Raw genomic sequence first — 17,861 nt, forward strand, 5'->3', positions numbered from 1 at the left:
AGTATTTAATTAAAAATAAAAACCATTAAATATTAAATGACCTTTATTAATTATCAAAAAACTATACAATCAATAAATGTACAGTGTTTAAAAGAAGGAATTTACATTTATAGAACAAAAACGTTGTTGCATGGTTATTTAGTATACAGAGTTAATGGCCCCTTACAAATAAAGTACCTAAATAACATACCTAACGAACGAACCGATAAACCAGCTATTTACAATTATGTACGGCAAGCTAATATTCAACTAATTCATTCACAATTTGATCACATGTAATAATATAAAATTGTGTATATGGAACCTTAGTTATCAACAATGTCTTATAAAATATTTATAAGTCGAAGTCTTAGTCTAAAAATTAATACTGATTTTATTATTTACATTTATTTATTTAACACTGTCAACCGGATTTGGTTCTTACATTATTATTAATTTACGTAATACTGATGGGGGATATTTTATAAGCTGAGTAAACATTATTATTAACATTTGTCCAAAGATTTTCTTCGATATCTATCTACGTGAACAGATAATGTATGTATTTTTAACAAACTTTCATATAAATAAATAAATAAGATAAAATCTTCATCATCGATTAGTTTTTAGATTATTTAAGGAACGGGACGTGGGAATTAAATTGGCAATAATAAATGCTGATATTTACTATTATTTATTTAGTCCATTATGTTTAATTGTACGATATTTCAACTGTTACTACACAACCTTATTATTTTATTTTATCGATATCTGTCGATTAACTACATTATAAGTATTATTTCAGAGACATTTATTTTTTTTACAAGTAGGTAAAGACTATCTATTAACCTATTTTATCAACGACATTGATCTTGTACTAATAGTTATTATTAATCGTAGAACAATGTAATAGAACTTATTAAAAAAATATCATATATAGTATAAGAAAGAAAACTTTTAGAATATTAAATTTTGGACCTTACTTTAGTACCCTGGACACATCAAAAATTCATCAAACTTATTCATTAAACAATGGTCTTTGATAGTAATAATAAATTTGTCACAAAACTAATACTGTTGTCAGCTTATAAAATATTATGTTTGAAGTAAGTAAGTGGCGTGAGCAACTCGCTTAACTATTTAATTAGTAGGCTAATGAATACAGTGTACAAAAGATGCTTAACTGGCTACAAACTCAAATCAATTCCGTCGTTCTACACGTTCTACAATGTAGAAAAATATCCTTGTACACCCTCTTTGTTATATATCAATCAATTTTAAAACTTATCAACGTAATTGTTAATATAAAAATATAAATTTTTGGCAAGTTTTACTTTTTATTTTATATTGCTTTTAATTAATTACAAATAGTGTGGTTTTGGCAAGCTTTACTTTCGATTGTAATAAGAAGCCTCAGTTACTCAGTCTTGCTACCTATAATTATAATTTTTTTTAGTTTACGTGACCCAAAATAACATAAAAAGTAAAACTCATCAATGTAACATTTCCAAATTGCTTTTAATCAGTAATGTAACCACAATTCAAACGAAACGAACGGCAACAAATGCTAAACTTATGGTTACATTCCGTTGTTTACAAGGACTCTGTTTGCTCCAATTGTATTATTGCTCCTCTTTCATACACTGTCCAACAAGTGGTGGACCATCAACGGTCGGCGTTGCTTCTCTATTTTGTTCTCCTGGACCTTGCACTCTTTGGGGGGGCCGTTCGTCTTGTTCCTCTTGTTCTTTTGCCATTTGTTCGTCAGGTCGCCGGACGAGTAGTTGTCAGTTTTAGATGAGGGGGTCACGCATGAAGGTTCCTGAAATGGTCCTTTTAATAAAGTTGAAAATTAACAGAAACCACTCACCATTAGGGCGGGAGACACGTCGTAGGCCTTAGCCTTGTGGCTCAGCTCACTTTTCAGTTGCCAGCCTTGGAGGTACACCGGAGGGCTCAGCAGGAAGTCGCCTCTTTTAATCCTCAGTATTGTGTGCCATCTATTTGGATTAATTGTTAATTATTTACAACTAAATTGGTTATTTAATAAATTACCTCGTGACAAGTTGGAATAATCTTGATTTTTGGCCAAACTTCCTCAGGAGCTTACTGATGCCTTGCATCGAGGATCGATGCGACGGTGAAAGCCTTAATGATCTCCAGTAGTACCGCATCGCCTCCAAATAATTAGCTACAACCATAAATAATTAACTAACTGAACAATTAATGATTTAATTAATAATTAAATACCTTTGTCTAAAAGCCAGTGTCCGTAAGTGGTGCCGTAGTATGGATCGGTGGGGTTCAAATCGACCACCCGCCTCAATAAATGGCTAACACTTCTGTCGTTAGGGCCTCGAAGCTTCGCCAATTCAATGTAGGCCGCAGTGAATCTGGGTTCGATCTTGATGCACTTCTTCAGCATTTTCTCCGAGTCGTGGGAACGATTTGTTTTCCTAAAAATGTGTTAATAATATTTGAATATTGGACACTGTAGACATCTACTGAAGGGGGACTGTAACAAAGGGAAAGTGATGGTTTCCACGCACCGGCCAACTTACACTTTCCCCTCATTCGACAGTGCTTTGATAGATGGCGCAACCTACACTCTTTGGAGGGATTTTACAAAGCTTCTTTTATACTATTGTATCATATAAACATGAATAGTGAACAATATTTTGTTGAGCCAGTGAAAAACTCCCATTTAATACAGTATTGGTCCAGATTATTAACGATACAAACACGAACAATTTTGTTTGAGTACTTTTTCGAAGCATTTGATGAATTTTCTTTATGCACAAAGGAATTTTATATAAATATGAAAAGAATGTAATAAATTCATTTATGAAAAATACATTTTGCTGTTTCTTTGAGGCATTTTGCGGTGCCAAACAACTAAAAGAATTAAAAATAAATTGAATAAAATGTGATAAACTCACAAAATACTTTTTTTCGAAATAAAAGTATATTTTTGTGCCTCTTAAATGAATAAAAAGTTAAGTTAACTGATTGTCTAGAGCAACAAATACTTTTTTGAGGCATTTTACGGTGTCAAACAACAGAAAAACAAAGAATGAATTGAATAAAATATACTTTAATCTACAAAACATTTTTTTTTATCAATAAAAATGTATTTTTATGTCCACTAAATGTAAAAAAAGTTAAGTTAAATGGCTGTCTAGAGCAACAAATACTTTTTTGAGGCATTTTACGGTGCCAAACAATAGAAAAACTAAGAATGAACTGAATAAAATATACTTTAATCTACAAAACATTCTTTACCAATAAAAATGTATATTTATATTCATTAAATGTATAAAAAGTTAAATTTAGTGACTCTCTAAAGCAATAAATACTTTTGTGAGGCATTTTACGATGTCAAACAACAGAAAAACTAAGAATGAACTGAATAAAATATACTTTAATCTACAAAATATTTTTTTTATCAATAAAAATGTATTTTTATGTCCATTCAATGTAAAAAAAGGTAAGTTAAATGGCTGTCTAGAGCAACAAATACTTTTTTGAGGCATTTTACGGTGCCAAACAATAGAAAAACTAAGAATGAACTGAATAAAATATACTTTAATCTACAAAACATTCTTTACCAATAAAAATGTATATTTATATTCATTAAATGTATAAAAAGTTAAATTTAGTGACTCTCTAAAGCAATAAATACTTTTGTGAGGCATTTTACGATGTCAAACAACAGAAAAACTAAGAATGAACTGAATAAAATATACTTTAATCTACAAAATATTTTTTTTATCAATAAAAATGTATTTTTATGTCCATTCAATGTAAAAAAAGTTAAGTTAAATGGCTGTCTAGAGCAACAAATACTTTTTTGAGGCATTTTACGGTGCCAAACAATAGAAAAACTAAGAATGAACTGAATAAAATATACTTTAATCTACAAAACATTTTTTACCAATAAAAATGTATATTTATATTCATTAAATGTATAAAAAGTTAAGTTTAGTGACTCTCTAACGCAACAAATACTTTTGTGAGGCATTTTACGATGCCAAACAACAGAAAAACTAAGAATGAACTGAATAAAATATACTTTAATCTACAAAACATTTTTTTTATCAATAAAAATGTATTTTTATGTCCATTCAATGTAAAAAAAGTTAAGTTAAATGGCTGTCTAGAGCAACAAATACTTTTTTGAGGCATTTTACGGTGCCAAACAATAGAAAAACTAAGAATGAACTGAATAAAATATACTTTAATCTACAAAACATTTTTTACCAATAAAAATGTATATTTATATTCATTAAATGTATAAAAAGTTAAGTTTAGTGACTCTCTAAAGCAACAAATACTTTTGTGAGGCATTTTACGATGCCAAACAACAGAAAAACTAAAAATGACTGAATAAAAGATACTTTAATCTACAAAACATTTTTTTACCAATAAAAATGTATTTTTATGTCCATTAAATATATAAAAAGTTAAGTTAACTAACTGACTACAGCAACAAATACTTTTTTTGAGGCATAGTACGGTGCTAAACATCAAGAAAACTAAGAATGAACTGAATAAAATATAGTTTAATCTACAAAACATTTTTTTACCAATAAAAATGTATTTTTATGTCCATTAAATGTATAAAAAGTTAAGTTAAGTGACTGTTTAGAACAACAAATACTTTTTTGTAGCATTTTACGGTACCAAAAAAAAGAAAAGCTAAGAATGAACTGAATAAAATATACATTAATCCACAAAACATTTTTTTAGCAATAAAAATTTATATTTATGTCCATTAAATGTATAAAAGGTTAAGTTTAGCGACTGTCTAGAGTAACAAATACTTTTTTGAAGCATTTTACGGTGCCAAACAACAGAAAAATTAAGAATAAATTGAATGAAATATACTTTAATCTACAAAACATTCTTTACCAATAAAAATGTATTTTTATTTTCATTAAATAACCGAATAAAATGTGCTTAAATCTACAAAAAGATAAGTTAAGTGACTGACAATAGATTTATTGATCAAGATAAAATAAACATATCGAATAAACTTTTAAAGCTATTTATTAAAGAATATTCCAATTCATAATAATACTTTTATTTCCTCTCAATAGTTAAGTTGATTTTATTATAAAGTGAATAAATTTTATTGGACCATTGAATCTGGCCGTGATTGCGGAAGTGAAACGAATGGGTTTTATTCATTCAAGATACAGTCAGAAAATGAATATAATCCGGGAGCGTAATAAATATCAGACAGCTTATTGCCTAATAATAATACTGTCAAGTTCGCAAGCGGGCCCGTCAAATATCGCAGTGAAATCTTGTTTTCCAAACATAAAATCCAACTTGCCGGTGTAAAGATGAAACGTGTGAGTGCGCTTTTGTTTCGTTTTTTATTGCCGGCACACTGTGTCGTATCTTATGTCTATAAAAGGAACAGTTACTTTCATAGCTTCCCGATGCATTCGGCCAACCGGAAACTGAGGATAAGTGCCTCTCACAGTAATTTTTTGATTGCGCTGCTTAAAATAAACGTTGTTTATAATACGAAGTGGAAGTGGCCAATATCGATCTTAGTGTGGAAGTTCACATGAACAATGTTTAGCACCTTGGCGAAAGGGCCGGAGGGCGACTTTCGGCAACTTCCAGAGAGAAGGATGATGTATTAGGAATTAACTGAACTTGTACGATTCACACACCATTTCCCCGAGCTGTCCGTGCCGGTTTTTATCAGAATTCGTTACCGTCGAATTTAGGTGTGAAACTTTAATGGAATTAGCACATACTTTATTCAAATTCCCTGAAAGCGATTACGTTATACCGCCGACTACAAACGGATCTATTTTCGTTGCAACGCCGTGACCATTTTCCTAATTGCGGGATAAATTAATATCAATATTTGATACGAATGTAATTTATAGTGTTTACTCTGAACACTAATCCACTAAAAGCAAACACACAACCATATCACACGACAATGAACATCTAATTACAACTAATACAAGTCTTGAACATAAACACTCGTTTAATCAGGCGATTAAAAAGTCGCCACAATTAAAATAATTAATTAAACGTGGTGGTGGCGGCGTACCTGTAGAGCTGCCCCAAATTGTAGTGGGCGTTCACGTGATCCCCTGAATAACGTATGGCGGCGAGAAAATGCTGCTCCGCTTGTTGTTTGTCTTCGAGAAGTGTTCCCAAATTGTTGTGTGCACTCGCATACGTCGGCCACAGACTGAAATTCACATTATTTGCCCACAATTAATATTACATTCAGCATTCACTGTTTGTTCCGTTAAAAAAAATCTATTAAGGGCGGCGGGTTATTAAATTACATGCGGGATTTACCATTCCAAATAAAAGGTGACTTACTTCAAAGCATTATGGTAATGAGCTTTGGCTAATTCGGGCCTGGCTGAGTCTCGCAGGAAGTTCGCGTAGTTGTAATGCATCTTGGCGTTGTGCGGCAACGTCATTAGCCCGGCCCTGAAAAACATCCCAATTTTCACCTCTCACACGTCACATAAAAATACGTTTACCATCCGAAACTTATGAATATAGATATATATAAAGTACGTACAATGTTATGTCTCATAACTTTCGGGTCGCCGCGTCTGAGATGGAGGAATTAATTTTAGGAGCCCGGAAGACATAAAATTATACAAGAGGTCGCCCCAAAGAACTTTCAGACGTTACTTAATCTTGCAATTAGTTAAAAGTTGATAATAAATTTTGTTACAAATGTGACATCATAAATATGGCGGGCTTTTTATGCCACAAAGGTTACATTGATGTAGTTGGCGGTTGTGTGAGGTCTTCACTTAAGACCCGATTGTAAAACCGACTCAAAATAGTGGTTTAACTTCGATTTATCTCTTGCTATTTAAGTGCCTCACCATTTATTGTTATTAAGAAATGTAAATCAAAATAAATTCTAAATTTAACCTAATTTAGCTATTAAATTTCTATGGAATTTTTATCCCTTTGTAGAAATACAAAAGATCAATAATAAAAGAGGAGATTTTAAACAATGTAATAGGAAGAAATTAATATAGAAACCTGTAATCGCTATATTCGACTATTGTTCAAGAGATGGCTCTGTAAATACATATAGAACGTGGCTGCTCACAGAAATATCTCGAGATTCCATATCATTCCATAAATTTTTAATTATATATAAATTATATAAAAATCCCTTATATTTATTTTAAATTTAGTTGTAATTTAAATATATTATTACTGAAAATGTGAAAAATTGTGTTATCCTTTTATCTCTTAAAAATTATTAATTATTTATGATATATGAAGACATTAAAAGTTAAAAAATATTTTAATTGTAAATTTTAACATACTTTGAAGACAAAAATTGATAATAAATTTTAATACAAATGTCATAACATACATATAGTGAGCTTTTTCTGTCAGAAGATAAGATTTCATACACCATAATAGGAGGAAATTAATATAGAAACTTGTAATCAAAATATTTGGTTATTGTTCAAGAGATGGCTCTGTAAACACATGTACAATGTAACTGCTCACATAAATACCTCGAGACTTCATGACATTCGATAAATTTTCAATTATATATAAGTTATATAAAAATCCCTTATATTTATTTTAAATTTAGATGTATATTAAAATTAACAAATTAATTTGAATATATTATTACTGAAAATTTTAAAAAAAATTATAACATAATTTGAAGACTTGGCTATTGTTCAAGAGATGGCTCTGTAAACACATATGCAATGTGACTTCTTACAGGAATACCTCGAGATTTCATGTCATTCTATAAATTTTCAATTATATATAAGTTATATAAAAATCCCTTATATTTATTTTAAATCTAGTTGTATATTATTATAAAATTAACAAATTAATTTACTTATCTCCTAAAATTTATTAATTATTTATGATATGTGAAGACATTAAAAGCTGAAAATTTGCTCTAAAGATAAGATTATATACAGCATCATAGGAAGATATTAATATAGCAAACTGTAATAGTAATATTGGCCTATTGTTCAAGAGATGGCACTGTATACATATGCACAATGTGGCTGCCCACCGAAATATCCCGATACTTCATGTCGTTCCATTAGTTTTCAATTATTTATGTATTAAAAACAGAAAAATATTTTATTTATAAATTTGAAGCGAAAAGTTGCTGATAAAATCTGTTACAACTGTCATAACATAAATACAGCAAGCTTTTTCTGCCACAATGGTTACATTGATGTAGTGCGAGGGTTTCACTTAATCCCCGATTGAAAAAGCGACTCAAGATAGTGGTTTTACTACGGCTAACTTCGGTTTATCTCCCGCGGTTTACGTGTCCATGCATTTTATGATTACCCCGGAAACAAGACGGGGCATTTCAAAAGCGCACATAAAGCCTCAAATGCGCTTTTTATTGTGAGGCCGTGGTTTTTAATTTGAAACAAAATTATGCACGTATCAGTGTTGCGACAATTGTGATGGATGCGGGAAAAATTTGAATAAAACCGGTGACACAGATTCGTCGGTGAAACGAGTCGATAACCGGAAAATTGTAAAACCATAATGTATTAACAATATTGTAGTTAGGTATATGAGTATTGGCGGTGACCCATAATTAATCGCGGCTTCAACGTGAACGCTAAATATGGTAATTGGAAACACGATCTGAATATCTGAATATTTCATAATAAATGGCCGAAACTGTATAAAACAATAAAAGGGGGGCAATTTAAAATAAATATGCCGTTTTAAGCCCGGTTATTTCCCTCAGGATGGGACGTTTTGAATAGTAATAAGGATAACGTACCTTAACAAGGATTCCCTGGACCGCCAGTCCTTGTTCCTTAGCGCTGTCCGTAAACTACTCGCCGTTAACGTTAACATTATAAAAAATATGATGGTCTGCCTGTGGTTGGTGCACGTGTGCCACATCGTCTGCACCCCGTACACCACCAGCAATATGAAGCCCAAGCTGAAACCAATTCGTTCATTCGTTAATTAATTTGCTTCATAATTTTTGAAACCGATTCAAACATCAATTACATACACAGTTCGTTCCACATCGGCATGATGGCACGACGGCATGACGGCCTGTTTATGATTATGGAATATTGGTATTATGTATGCGATGCGAACTAATGCAAACATTGATTGTTGAGTACAAGTGTACACAATCTTGTTTGTCCTAATCAATAATCACGGATCTTGAGTCAACAAAGAAACTACAATAGTTTATATTTGATATTACTTTGTCAACACAACTTAATTCAACTTCTTAACTCAAACAATTAACAGTCGATTAAAATAATTTTATACACTTACACAAGTTATTAATTGAAAATGTTGGAAATTGAACATCCATAAATTCGATAATTAATTCGCGTATCGGCATCCCATTTAAAATTTATCAGCAAATCAAATGACCCACTTGTTTATATGTAATTGTCTGTTTATATTGTGGAAATAATGTGTTTTTCAAATATACAATATGGCTGCCACATACTGGACGCCTTAAATTGAGGTTAGGTTTCATTGTTTCACATATATTAATCCCAAATGTCAACGAAGCTCATTTACCAGATTAACAATTTATCTTTTAAACAATTTTTACATAAAATAAAAATGATTACTATTTTTATTTTGTTATTTCAAATATAAAATAATAATAATTAAAAATTAAAAGGAGCAACTATTATTAATTATTGAACTATTGAAACAAATAAAACAAAATTATATTTAGTATTGTATTAAAAATATCTATTTCAAATTAAAAACAGTGAGTAAATTGAGTGTTTATCATTTTTAATGTTTGCTGAATTAGTCATTATATTGAAGTAACCAAAAATAAAATAAATATAACATTGTTTTAAGTACAAACAAGTCATTTATGTTACAAGGATGATAAAATTATTTTTAATTTAATATAAATTAATTAAAACAAATTAAATTATAAATATGTTGATATATATTTTGATATGTACAATATAATTTATTATCAAATATTAATAATAATTTTAAATTTATATTAAAACTAACAAATTAATTTGAGTATTAATAAATAATTAATAATGTAAATAAAATTTTTATCCTCCTGAAGAAAGTACAGCCCTTCAAATTTGAATTTCAAAAATTATTTTTTACTATTGTTTCCATAAAAATTGACCCAATCATATTTAAATATATATTATTCTACAATACATATCTACAAAATGGGGTTTCCCTCCCTTTATCTTTTATATTTTACGAAACTGAACATTTTTTAAAATTATTAAGTTTTTCTCATTCTTTCACAATTTAAAAGAAAAAAGTATTTTTGATAAATTTTGATTATCACAGCCGTTTTTGAGATATTTCAGTTTTAATGTCTGAAAAAAGTTATAGAGCTAGAAATCACTTAAAAATTGTCACTGAATATTTTTTTATACTATTTGGATTTTCATATTCTTTGTACAATTTAAAAGAAAAAAGTATTTTTGATAAATTTTGATTATCACAGTCCTCTTTGAGATATTTCAGATTTTATGTCTGAAAAAAGTTATAGGACAAGAAATCACTTTAAACTTTATACGCCACTGAATATTTTTTAAAACTATTTAGCTTTTCATATTCTTTGTACAACTTAGAAGAAAAAAGCACTCTTGATTAATTTTGATTATCACAGTCCTCTTTGAGATATTTCAGATTTTATGTCTGAAAAAAGTTATAGGACAAGAAATCACTTTAAACTTTATACGCCACTGAATATTTTTTAAAACTATTTAGCTTTTCATATTCTTTGTACAACTTAGAAGAAAAAAGCACTCTTGATTAATTTTGATTATCACAGTCCTCTTTGAGATATTTCAGATTTTATGTCTGAATAAAGTTATAGGACAAGAAATCACTTTAAACTTTATACGCCACTGAATATTTTTTAAAACTATTTACCTTTTCATATTCTTTGTACAATTTAGAAGAAAAAAGCACTCTTGATTAATTTTGATTATCACAGTCGTTTTTGAGCTATTTCAATATATTAGAAGAAAATTAAAATACACATTAAAACAGGAATATCTCAGAAAAGGTTTTGATAGTCACAATTAATCAAGAGCACTTTTTTGTTCTAAATTGTGCAATGAATACAAAAAGCTAAATAATTTTAAAAAATGTTCAGTGGCGTAGAAAATAGGACGAGTAAAAGAGAGGGATCCCCCAGAATCTACACAAATGTGTCATTATGCATAAAGGTTATTATATTAAAATGTAGTGTATATGTGTTTTTTATATATACCAAAATTTGACTCGATTGGACCAAAGGTTCCTGAAAAATGAACTTTTGAAATTTAATTTTGAGGGGTTGTATTTTTTTTGAGGGAAAAGAATAAATGTTTTATTTGATATTTTAAAATACTTTGTAGATTAAAGTTTGGAATAGTGTAAAACAGAGAAAATGAAGCAATTTAGGAGGCCCTGTATAAAAATATGTAAATTGAAAATCATTAATATTTTTAATTAAAAGCTAAAGTTAAAAGAAACTTTGCTTAAGCATCTTAATTAAAAAATTCTTATTTAACATAATAATATCTTTTATATCTGAGAGAGGGCTCGTGCCTTTGATAAGACTAACAGAATCCACAAGAATTTCTTAAGAAATTTATTACGGCAACTTGACATTTCTTAGTGGCATGTAAAACGGGGACTACTGAAATAAGCTTTCATAAGCTTTTAGTTAAACTTACATGTGAAACTTGAAACCGTACAAATCCTTCTTTCTAAGGGGTTTCTTTTTAAACAATCCCACATTTATTTGGTGAATTGATTAAATTCGGAATAAATTCTCACCTGGGAATGTAGAGAACTCTCTCCGCCACCACGAAACCAACAGTAACTAATAAATTCGTGGCGGGCAAAAAAGGCAACACAAGGAGCATTAATCCTAAAACAATTGGAACATGCCTTTGGTTCTGAAACAAAAGAAAATACGGAATCAAATTTATGGTTTTAATTTTCGTCTGTATGGCGGCTCGTCCTCCATCCAGACGCAACTGGATATTGTTAACGTTTTCCACTTGTTTGTTTTTTTCCCTCCTTTCCCGACTCACGTTTAATTAAAATTAAGTGCGCGCATTGATTTTTCCAGTGTATTAATTTAAAAAATTTAATATCTTGTTCATTTCGCGGATTTGCTTTGTACGAAAGTGGTTCAATTAATGCGACGTTGTTCATTTCATATTTTCACCCTCGGATTTCTTCGATTTCGCGTTAGCTTAACATTTTGTTGTGGCTTTTTCGCCGCTCTCCAGTGATTCCATTTCAGACGTTTTAAATGTATTCAATTCCTCGAGGAGTTGGGAAATATGTTAAATAAAAATGAGCGTGGCAGCTTTTTTTACTGGTTACACTTACGAATCTTGCTAACAGACCCAACAGACGTTCGAGGTAGGGACGATTTTTTTCACTTTTTACTCTTGTGGGGTTTTTGGTTTTAAAAATGTAACGTGCAGAGATCAAAAGTGTCCTTGGGTGTGACTTTGGGGTTGAATTAATTCGTGTGACGTGGTTGGAAATGGGTCAGTGACGAATCAACCATTACACTGAGGCTTTCATAAAAAATTTCATCAAACGAATTTCCATTAATTAAGTGAATATAAAAAAATTAGGAATTGTCGATCCTGTCTTTGTACACGAGCCAATTAACCTTTCATTGTTTGTGACAATTGGTTCTGATCTGAATAAAGACTTGAAGCTAGTAAACCTGGTAGGACAGTATTTAAATAAATCTTAAACAGAGAAAAAAATTGGTGTGGTAGAATATTTGGTTTTATCTTTGATTTTTATTTAAGTTATTTTTATAAAAAAAACTAGAGAATTCTTATAAAATATACATATTAAATGTCAAATAACTTGAGTAATCCTAAATTAATGAGGAGATTAATCTTTAGTTTCATGTTTTTGTATTTAAAGTTGTTTTGTGTTAGTTTTGTACATTGTAACTCTGTTTTCTATGTTTTTAAAGTTATTCTCATAAAAAAACAGAGAATTCTTATAAAATACACTTATTAAATGTCAAATAACTTGAGTAATCCCAAATTAATGAAGAGATTAATCTTTAGTTTCATATTTTTGTATTTAAAGTTGTTTTGTGTTAGATTTGTACATTATAACTTTGTTTTCTATGTTTTTAAAGTTATTCTCATAAAAAAAACTAGAGAATTCTTATAAAATACATTTATTAAACGTCAAATAACATGAGTAATCCCAAATAATGAAGAGATTAATCTTTAGTTTCATATTTTTGTTTTCAAAGTGGTTTTGTGTTAGTTTTGTACATTGTAACTTTGTTTTCTATGTTTTTAAAGTTATTCTCATAAAAAACCAGAGAATTCTTATAAAATACACTTATAAAACATCAAATAACTTGAGTAATCCCAAATTAATGAAGAGATTAATCTTTAGTTTCATATTTTTGTATTTAAAGTTGTTTTGTGTTAGATTTGTACATTATAACTTTGTTTTCTATGTTTTTAAAGTTATTCTCATAAAAAAACTAGAGAATTCTTATAAAATACATTTATTAAACGTCAAATAACTTGAGTAATCCCAAATTAATGAAGAGAATAATGTTTAGTTTCATATTTTTGTATTTAAAGTTGTTTTATGTTAGTTTTGTACTTTGTAACTTTGTTTTCTATGTTTTTAAAGTTATTCTCATAAGAAACTAGAGAATTCTTATAAAATACATTTATTAAACGTCAAATAACATGAGTAATCCCAAATTAATGAGGTGATTAATCTTTGGTTTCATATTTTTGTATTTAAAGTGGTTTTGTGTTAGTTTTGTACATTGTAACTTTGTTTTCTATGTTTTTAAAGTTATTCTCATAAAAAACCAGAGAATTCTTATAAAATACACTTATTAAACGTCAAATAACTTGAGTAATCCCAAATTAATGAAGAGATTAACCTTTAGTTTCATATTTTTGTATTCAAAGTTGTTTTGTGTTAGTTTTGTACATTGTAACTTTATTTTCTATGTTTTTAAAGTTATTCTCATAAGAAACCAGAGAATTCTTATAAAATACACTTATTAAACGTCAAATAACTTGAGTAATCCCAAATTAATAAAGAGATTAATCTTTAGTTTCATATTTTTGTATTTAAAATTGTTTTGTGTTAGTTTTGTTCCTTTTCACTTTGTTTTCAATGTTTTTAAAGTTATTCTAATAAAGAACGAGAGAATTCTTATAAAATGCACTAATTAAATTTCAAATAACTTGAGTAATTTAAAATTAATAAAGAGATTAATATTTAGCTTCATATTTTTGTATTTAAAGTTGTTTTGTGTTAGATTTGTACCTTATAACTTTGTTTTCTATATTTTCAAAGTTATTCTCATAAAAAGCTATAGAACTCTTATAAAATATTCTTATTAAACTTCAAAAAACTCGAGTGATTAATCTTTTGCTGAATTTTTTTGTATTTAAAGTTATTTTGTGTTAGTTTTATACTTTTAACTGTGTTATTCTCATAAATCATTGGAACTGTTCTTGAAAAACTTACTTAGTCGAAGAAGAAAAGGCTTTTTCTCCATAACAAACTTTCTATAAATTTAAGAAATTTCTTCTTGTGTATTTTACATAATAATAAAGTTAATCCTTTAAGCGAAACATTGAAAAAAATTGACTCTTTTTGAAGTTGTTTGAAAGTCAAAGGTTAAAAATGCAAATTGGTTTTTCCTGTGGCCCAATATTTAACTACGAATGCAGGACATAAACTTGAAATGCAGCCACAATTTATCTCGTGTCTGATAACAACAGCAAAAACGATACACATTTGCCCGTTCCAACTTCATTACACGAATAATTCATGTCACACTTGAATCAGTTTATGAAGAGCGTAAAAATCGTATTTGCGGTCATAACGAAATAAAGATCGGTGAATGGCGGTCCGGTTTAAGCGTCAGTTACCCGGTCTGCATAACGGCAACCGGAACGTGGAATTGTTCGCTGTCTATCGCCGCCATTAGTATCGGTTAACCTGGTTATGAAGTTACATGCAACAATGACCATCGGTTTTATTCGATATCGTTCAATTCCCGTCCGGCCTTTGGAAACACTCGAAACACTGGAAACACTGGAAACGTGGGCGGCGTCGCACGTTTTTCCCGTTTTTTTTAATATAATTAATTATTGAATAATTCGCCAAAGGGAATTCGTGGGCGATCAGTCATCCCGGTCCCGTCCGCAGGAAGGCGGGAAAAAAGAAATCGTTAATGGATGGCACGGCGGCGTCCGGCGTCGCCTATGCTAATATGTTTGGTAATTACTTACCTCAAAGTCCGATAAACTTTTTACGGCCAACAAGAAAGTGAGTCCGAAGAAAAAGCACGTGACTAGATTCCGGGAATCACTTATCGACGTCACCAGCGGCACCGAGCCCATTTGCCAGTCGTGGGACAACGTGGCAGGACACAGGAGCAGCCACCAGTTAAACGCTGCCAAGTACCCAAAAGTGAGGACCCTGCAATGGAACGAGGAATTCATTAAATATTCGTTACCAATAAATATTTGTACGTCCAATCAATTTCATATCCACTCCGTCCAAGCCTGACAGTTAAATTGTTTCGATAAATTTATACGATGATCCGGAAATAAAAGCATAAAGCTCCAAAAAAGTAACACCATTCGACAACAAATTCTGAAGAGCAACATTAATTTCATTAAATAAATGTTTTGATTAATTATGCATATGGCTGAAACAACCAATTAATTTGGTAAAAATATCGGTTTGTGTACAGCGTCGAGTTTATTATTTGAATTCAATTACAAACTCCAACAAACAGCAAGAAAATATTGGTTTAGCCTTATGTTCCACCCAGACATAATTACAGAACTGCGCCGTTCCCGGAGATAAACTGCTCCAAATTATTGTACCGTACAATTTAATATGTGCCCACAACATATGAAAGTATTAAATTCGCAGAGAATTTAGTTACTTTGTAAAAAACGAATGAATCTCCCATCAATCGGTAATAAAACGGTAAATTGAATTTGAAGCAAACCCATATAAAATCGGGCAACGTTCCGCCCTCTGGAGTGTCGTTCTAACCCAAAGGATCGTATCTCTTGTTTAACTACTTTTTAGTTTTTCTTTTTTTTTTTGGGAACATCTTGCGGAAAAAGAAACGGCTTTCTGTTGTTATTGTTTAATCAAATGCGGATTGACCTAAAACAGATTTATGGTTTGGATCTCTTTTATTATTGTGGCTACGTCTACCTGCGCAATCTTTCCGGATGCTGTGAATGTATTCCGGACATAAAATTGCAATAAAATTTCTTATACTTGTTTATTATTATTATTTTTTTCACGCCAGCACTTTATATTGTTTCTTTTATTACTTATTTCATACGTATTTCAAAGAGGTGATAAAAAACAGCTTAAGAAACGAGAAATTAACGTAGAAACTAGTTTGTGGATTCATTTATTTATACTTATTGTTGCCTTGTGATAGTTTTATATACCTTCCAACTTTATTTTATATGTTTTCAAACTTAATCTCATAAAACTCTCACCAAATATACGTAAAGTAACTTAAGTAATCCAAAATTAATGAAGATATTAATCTGTGACTTTGTTTATTTATATTTAAAGTTGTTCTTTATTAGTTTTGTCCCTTTTAACTTTGTTTTATGTGTTCCAAAGTGAATCTCATAAAAAAACAAGAGAATTCTCATAGAATATACTTATTAAACTTTGAATAATTTAAGTAATCCAAAATTAATGAAGTCATTAATGTTTGTAGTATTTCTATATTTATATTTAAAGTTGTCCTGAATTAGTTTTGTGCCTTTTAATTTTGTTTTATGTGTTTTCAAAGTTAATTTTATAAAAAACAAGATAATTCTCATAGAATATACTTATTGAACCTCAAATAACTTAAATAATCCAAAATTACTGAAGACATTAATCTGTGTCACTGTTTATTTATATTTAAAGTTGTCCTGTGTTAGTTTTGTGCCTTTTAACTTTGTTTTAAGGGTTTTCAAAGTTAATTTCATAAAAAACAAGAGAATTCTCATAGAATATACTTATTGAACCTCAAATAATTTAAATAATCCAAAATTACTGAAGACATTAATCTGTGTCACTAATTATTTATATTTAAAGTTGTCCTGAGTTAGTTTTGTCCCTTTTAACTTTGTTTTATGTGTTCCAAAGTGAATCTCATAAAAAACAAGAGAATTCTCATAGAATATACTTATTAAACTTTGAATAATTTAAGTAATCCAAAATTAATGAAGTCATTAATCTTTGTAGTATTTCTATATTTATATTTAAAGTTGTCCTGAGTTAGTTTTGTGCCTTTTAACTTTGTTTTATGTGTTTTCAGAGTTAATTTCATAAAAAACAAGAGAATTCTCATAGAATATACTTATTGAACCTCGAATAACATAAATAATCCAAAATTACTGAAGATATTAATCTGTGTCGTTGTTTATTTATATTTAAAGTGGTCCTGAGTTAGTTTTGTGCCTTTTAACTTTGTTTTATGTGTTGTCAAAGTTAATTTTATAAAAAACAAGATAATTCTCATAGAATATACTTATTGAACCTCGAATAACATAAATAATCCAAAATTACTGAAGATATTAATCTGTGTCGTTGTTTATTTATATTTAAAGTTGTCCTGAGTTAGTTTTGTGCCTTTTAACTTTGTTTTATGTGTTGTCAAAGTTAATTTTATAAAAAACAAGATAATTCTCATAGAATATACTTATTGAACCTCAAATAACATAAATAATTCAAAATTACTGAAGACATAAAACTGTGTCACTGTTTATTTATATTTAAAGTTATCCTGAGTTAGTTTTGTGCCTTTTACTTTGTTTTATGTGTTTTCAAAGTTAATTTCA

The 17,861-nt window shown here is 29.4% G+C and overlaps 2 protein-coding genes across 2 annotated transcripts in view; one reads left to right on the plus strand and one right to left on the minus strand.

The window, feature by feature from the left end:
• LOC109607121 (trypsin beta-like) overlaps nt 1-17,861 on the plus strand; it is a 256,249-nt gene that overhangs the window by 44,199 nt on the left and 194,189 nt on the right. The gene's annotated exons all lie outside the window — the stretch shown is intronic.
• Nucleotides 26-17,861, minus strand: part of LOC109605542 (protein O-mannosyl-transferase TMTC1-like) — a 123,126-nt gene continuing 105,290 nt past the window's right edge. The window contains exons 8-16 of the mRNA XM_049965516.1: nt 15,279-15,468; nt 11,791-11,912; nt 8,777-8,941; nt 6,340-6,453; nt 6,059-6,202; nt 2,230-2,435; nt 2,035-2,170; nt 1,850-1,979; nt 26-1,801 (exon numbers count right to left, since the gene is read on the minus strand). Coding sequence (XP_049821473.1) covers nt 1,616-1,801; nt 1,850-1,979; nt 2,035-2,170; nt 2,230-2,435; nt 6,059-6,202; nt 6,340-6,453; nt 8,777-8,941; nt 11,791-11,912; nt 15,279-15,468 — 1,393 coding nt within the window. The 3' untranslated portion in view covers nt 26-1,615. The remainder of the gene's footprint in view (nt 1,802-1,849; nt 1,980-2,034; nt 2,171-2,229; nt 2,436-6,058; nt 6,203-6,339; nt 6,454-8,776; nt 8,942-11,790; nt 11,913-15,278; nt 15,469-17,861) is intronic.

The sequence above is a fragment of the Aethina tumida genome, chromosome 3 (genome assembly GCF_024364675.1).
Source record: "Aethina tumida isolate Nest 87 chromosome 3, icAetTumi1.1, whole genome shotgun sequence".
NCBI classification, from domain to species: Eukaryota; Metazoa; Arthropoda; class Insecta; order Coleoptera; family Nitidulidae; genus Aethina; species Aethina tumida.